This window comes from Physella acuta, unplaced genomic scaffold, assembly GCF_028476545.2.
Source record: "Physella acuta isolate Inbredline_101_S28 unplaced genomic scaffold, ASM2847654v3 ptg000074l, whole genome shotgun sequence".
Classification (NCBI taxonomy): domain Eukaryota; kingdom Metazoa; phylum Mollusca; class Gastropoda; family Physidae; genus Physella; species Physella acuta.
Genome location: NW_026731594.1, coordinates 519,478 through 525,225, shown reverse-complemented (window position 1 = coordinate 525,225; position 5,748 = coordinate 519,478). Strand labels below are relative to the sequence as shown.

General features: G+C 38.2%; 1 protein-coding gene across 1 annotated transcript; it reads right to left on the bottom strand.

Annotated features, from left to right (window-relative positions):
- Nucleotides 1–999: 999 nt before the first annotated feature.
- Nucleotides 1,000–5,547, bottom strand: LOC131953050 (F-box only protein 39). Its single transcript, XM_059316052.1, has 4 exons — nt 4,577–5,547; nt 3,313–3,509; nt 2,610–2,715; nt 1,000–1,346 (listed from the first exon to the last, which is right to left on the bottom strand). The coding sequence occupies exons 1-4, from the start codon at nt 5,483–5,485 to the stop codon at nt 1,191–1,193; spliced, it is 1,368 nt and encodes a 455-aa protein (XP_059172035.1). The 5' UTR covers nt 5,486–5,547; the 3' UTR covers nt 1,000–1,190.
- Nucleotides 5,548–5,748: the final 201 nt, after the last annotated feature.

Below are 5,748 nucleotides of genomic sequence, written 5' to 3'. Positions count from 1 at the left end.
GATCATTAGGACATTACTCCCCGGACATAGCTTAAGATACAGCTAGGGTTAGGGTTGGGGTAAGAGTTAGAGTAAGGGTTAGGGCTATGACTATAGCTAGGTTAGTGTTAGGATTCTAACTTGAGGGGGTGGTGGGGGGGGGGGGTAATTCTCCGGGGCGTGGGGGGTAATTGCTCCGGGGGGGGGGGATAAATAGAAATGTTTGGCGGTAATTGACGGGGTTGGGGGGGGGGGGGTAATGTCCTGTAGCCATTTAGAACACAGGTTTGTAGCAAAAGTAAAGTTTCCCTTTCAAACCTGACGGTCTATGGGGCAAGTGAAGTAGAGTTCACTTGTTTCTGTGACCTCGGCATATGAAGAGATAATGTGGTCAGCACTATGCCCAGCCGCCTTTACTTTCCCTAACGTGAGTTAGGTACCCATCAGAGTTGGGTGGACTCAGGGACGCTCTACTGACTTGAACCCGGAATCGAACTCGACACTACCGGGCTAGCAGTCCAGCTCTCTACCGCTAGACCACTCCGTCCCACTTTGTAGCAAAGCTAATTAAAAAACTAGCTCAAAGAACATTTTTTTAATTTCTTAAATTTCATTTTAATGTTATGTTCTGACTGGCCAATCAGTAATAGAGTACCACATCCGTTTACCAGAAATCGTTCAAATTATGAGAGAATAAAATGTACTAACTATATACTATTATGAACTTTTGTCTAGCTAACCTAAATGACGCTCTGGTTTTTGACTTGTAAGAAAACAGAAAAAGAGTGTAGGCCTATATCATTTATGTTTACTGGAAATCAATTAAAACTTAATTCAGTTCGTCGGAGTTCGCTTGATTGTTATTTCTGAGTTCGCTCAACAGCCCATATTATTTTAACAGCATGCAAACAACATATCGTATGCTACTTTCCCTCACGTAAGTTTATGAACTTTAGTATGTATTTAGTTTAAAGAAAAAACTAAAACTTTACTATTTGTTAAAACAGTGATTGTTTTATTTTTGTTTTGATTTTTTTTCTTTTAAATATGTATTTTTAGTAATGTAGAAAAGATGTCATTATCTGTAACAATCCCCTTAAAAGTGTGTCAGGTGTGTCTTTAGGTGAGTCAGAAACCATCGTTCACCTGTCCGGACGCTAAGCGTACCCTCGTCAGTTCTGGTTCTAAGGACGGTTTAGCGGTGCTGTGGCCTACGCGGGATCAGAACCTGGACCGTCGGCCCGGGTTAGTTTCGCCCGCTTGTTGGGCAATTCCTGGGACTCGCTCATCTCTTGCTGGCGTCTTCTGGCTTGTACCAGCTCCAGGGCAATCCTCTCAGTCTCCGGGTCAGAGAAGTAGGCGGTGGCCTGTGGTATGGTAAATATGGGGTAGGGAAGGGGGGGGGGGGGGGAGGTATGATTAATCAAACATGAGGTTGTATTTATTCAATCGATACTCACTGGTTACTATGTACTTTACACACACACACACACATACACACACACACATATATATATATATATATATATATATATATATATATATATATATATATATATATATATATATATATATATATATATATATATATATATATATATATATATATATATATATATTTAATATAAAGTTCAATTCTGTTTGTTTGCTGGTAAAATGTTTGTAAAAATCGAGGGTTACAAAGAAATATAGGAAAAATAATACTTCCATGCGTCCAGAGTTAAATTTCTAAAGTGCTCATGGTCTAAATTCATGATTTAAAAAATGTATAATCAAAGTGATGTAAAACAATTTTCATTCTTTAACTTGTATATTATATATATATATATATATATATATATATATATATATATATATATATATATATATATATATATATATATATATATATATATATATATATATATATATATTCTTCGTTATCATCTAACATTAAATGCTGCTATAGCATGTAAACACAAATCAGCATTTTTAACACTTTCTCTCACTTCTTAGTTATCTGTTTCTTTATCCCTCCCCTCTCTCTCTTTCCTGCGCATATCTCTCTCCCTCTCTCTCTCACTCTCTCAAGCACTGATTTCAAGAATTCAGTATGATGATGAGTACAGCTATGCTGATGTTAGAACCATGTAGTCAAAAGTGCATCCTACAGTCGTTGATTCAAGATCATTGCAATCGTTTGAACACCTACAGTCTCTGCCTTGGGTGCAGATTTTCAGCCTCACAATGTCAGGCATGAGCTTATTCTCAATGCTTTTCCTTTTCCTATATAGTAATAATAAGGTACCATAGTCTACCAGACCATTGGATGATTGCCCTTTGGAAATACAAGCACAAAGCCTGGGCAGTAAGTTGAGAAGAGCCAGATGTTGCCCATGTATCTCACCCCCTATCTCCACACAGCTGATGGACCCAAGGGATAGGACGTTACCTGTACAGCTTGGAATTAGCAGGGTAGCAGGAGCTGCAGAAAGGAAACCAGAGTTGGGAATCCTATCGCCCAAGGGGACATCAATCCTGTTTGGTTTTGTTGTTTTCTAGATGGCTTGCTGACCCCAGCTTACGGGCATCATCTTCTCGAGGGTTCGAACACGTGACTACCGGGTATCGTGATCTTACATATAACTTACCTTTATGTACGTCAGACGTTGACAATTTCGGACAAGATCTAGAAAAGCTGCATCAATTTTGCCGGTTCTGCGCGAATGTTCTATTTCAAGCTTGACCAGAGTATTTCTGTAGACAAATTTTAGTATAGTTGAGTGGTTTCCCGGAGCTCGGCTTACATAAGTCAACAGTTCAACCATGTCTTGGTTAAGCTCTTACTCTAAACTGCATCCCAAAACAGTTACAGGCATAAACACTCACATACTCACACACATACATACACATTCACACAATTATACACAGATACCCACGAAACATATTCATACGAACGCAGACACACAGGCAAACATCGACGCACTCACACAGATTGACACAGTAAAGATTCCTTTTTAGACCTCGGCATTTGCAGAGATGATGTGGCCAGCCGCTTTAAGGAAGTACTGCAGTTCCACGTCCGGAGATTCGTTACCTAGACCTATGGGCTTAAAGTTAAACGCAGTACCATTTGACCACACAGTCACACACAAATAGACACAGTCAATCATATAAATACAGACACAGATAAATACAGGTACATATATAATAAAATAGTCACACAGAAAAAAATATACACTCATAAACATCCACACATAAACACATACATTCATATACACACACAGATATAAACACCCATACAAGCATAGACCCATTTAGATTTTTTTAAAAAGTGTCCAGTCTCTGGCCCACCTGAAGTTAGCTGTGATTTCATTGAGCACATTCTTGAAGCGTGAGCTATTTAAATCGTCATAATATCCCAACTCAAGCATCAGCTTTATCTTGTAGATGGGCATAACCTGATCCAATATCTTCATCAAGGAACCGATAAGTGCTAAGGTATATCCGTCTATCATGAACGCCAATTTCAGCTCAGGACAAGATCCTGTCTAGTATTGTCAGATTGTAAAAAAAATAAAACATTTGATTTTTTTGTGTGCAGCGTACAGTACTCTATGGTCATCCACATAACATACAGTGGCGTCGCTAGGTTGGGTGTCACCCGGTGCGGCACTCCGTGGTGTCACACCCCAGATAAATAATATATGTATATATACATAAAATTTATATATATATCTATATATATATATATATATATATATATTTATTTATTTATTTATATATATATATATATATATATATATATATATATATATATATATATATATATATATATATATATATATATTGTGTGTGTTGGCCTCTCATTTAAATATATGCCACATACGCGTACATGTATGTGTATAAGCTTTAATCGCTGCAGACTTTATAATAACGATGTTTATCTAAAGTCTTGGATGTAGTAATGTTTTCTTTATAGTTATAAAGTTAGCAAGTTTAGGACATGGTGCCACCGCACCCTCTTGTAATAATTGTGAATTTGTGCTTAAAAGACTATTTAACTTTAATTAATCATTAATGGAACTGGCAAAAATAAATTTTTCTATTGTGCATTTTGCTATTTTGTTGTATTGGTGTCACCCCCCCCCCTAAATGGTGTTACCCGGTGTGGTCGGCACCCCCGCCCCGCCCTCGCTACGCCTCTTATAACATATACTCTCCTAACAATGAATACTATTGCAGTAATTTACTTAGCTTGGTTATTTTTAATTTCATTACTTAGACCATCTATGAATTAGGATTAAAAAATACGGTCAGTGTTATGATTTACCGACACATTTAAGGTTAAGAGACTATCAAATTACATAGGCGTGTCTACAGTGTTTCTTCCAGACTTGTTTCTCCGGGGGGGCACTTGAAATTTTAGGGGGGGGGGCGGTAGACTTTCTTCGGGGGGGGGGGGGGCGGGCACTGTTAAAAGTATATATTTTCTATATAAATTATATAAATTTCATTTCGTTCGGGGGGGGGGGGGGTGGTTGGTGGAAATGTTTCGGGGGAGCCCCCACCCGAAGAGATGCCTGGAAGAAACTCTGCGTGTCTAACGTATGCTTACCAAAGTCAACCAAGAGTTCGTCGCCAGCTTAACTTGATAATTATAAAAATCATTATGCAAATGTTGCGCCACAATTTTTAGTATCTTCAGCTGCCCGGCATGAGATCTAGACAGAGCCGTCAAAAAATCATCAGTCAAATGTCGGTAGTCGATCCCTAGTTTTGTCAAGCGGGTGAGAGAAAGGATGCCATTGGTCAGTTTGTCCTGTTCATTCCAAAGGTAACCCAGCAAGGGCTCTCGAAAAAAAATATCGATGTAGAAAGTCTCTAAAGTTCCCCTGGACACAGAAAAGACAGTGTCCAGAACCGTGATGCCTTCTTCAAATGTAAACTGCGCGGACGACATTTTAAAGGACTGTAGTCTGTCAGACCTGGATAAAATACGAGTTAGAGACTGTGTAATGTTTTTTACAGTACTCATCAACGCGCCTTGAAGCTGCAGGTCAGTTATTTTTATCGACGTTAGACTCGTTTGATGCAGGCTGAGTAAAAGTTTCCGGAAGTCGATGGCCAAAAATCTGCAAATGCCAGTTTTATGATCGTGAGAGCACGAGACAGATAATTTCCGGAAGTTCATTCCAAATTGTTGCGCGCACAAAAAAGTTTTTTTGTTTTTCTGTGATTTCCAATTACAGGATAACACCAGGTGAATGTTTCGCCATAAACTGGGCGTAGTGTGGATCAAATCCCTCCAAGACGTGCACACAGTTGCCATCCTTAACAATTCGATTGTGTCTAGGTAAGAGAATACTTTTAATGTAATCTCATTAGGTAACTGATCCCAATGATACGTGTCATGTGATTTGTTATCAACCAAATATTTTAAGACATCTATCTTACATGCCCGTGTTACTTCTACCTCAGACACAAAGGTAATGTTTGTAATCGTTGTCCTCTTTAACTTTGCCATCTTAAAAAATTTAAATGTTTTTGCAATTAATGAAATATGAATGTCGATCTCGATCTAGATCTAGATGTACATATAGATCTAGTTTGCAAAGAAAGGCCTAATCAAGACAGCGAAGAAATCAATGCGCTAGGGAAACAGCTTCCTTTTATTGATATTTACGCTATGGTGCTGAACGGTGCGCTTTAATTTGTACCAACAAATAAAATACCAATGTGCATGGTTGTAAAAAGTCAATTGATTTTCTTTAACTTTTATGCAATTAC

What these genes read in the sequence shown, in the direction of transcription:
- LOC131953050 (XM_059316052.1), bottom strand. Translation starts at nt 5,485, where the DNA reads ATGGCAAAGTTAAAGAGGACAACGATTACAAACATTACCTTTGTGTCT. An exon ending in CGAACTCTTGGTTGACTTTG is followed by an intron (nt 3,510 to 4,576) that starts GTAAGCATACGT and finishes TGACAATACTAG; the next exon opens with ACAGGATCTTGTCCTGAGCT. An exon ending in AACGTCTGACGTACATAAAG is followed by an intron (nt 1,347 to 2,609) that starts GTAAGTTATATG and finishes ACCATACCACAG; the next exon opens with GCCACCGCCTACTTCTCTGA.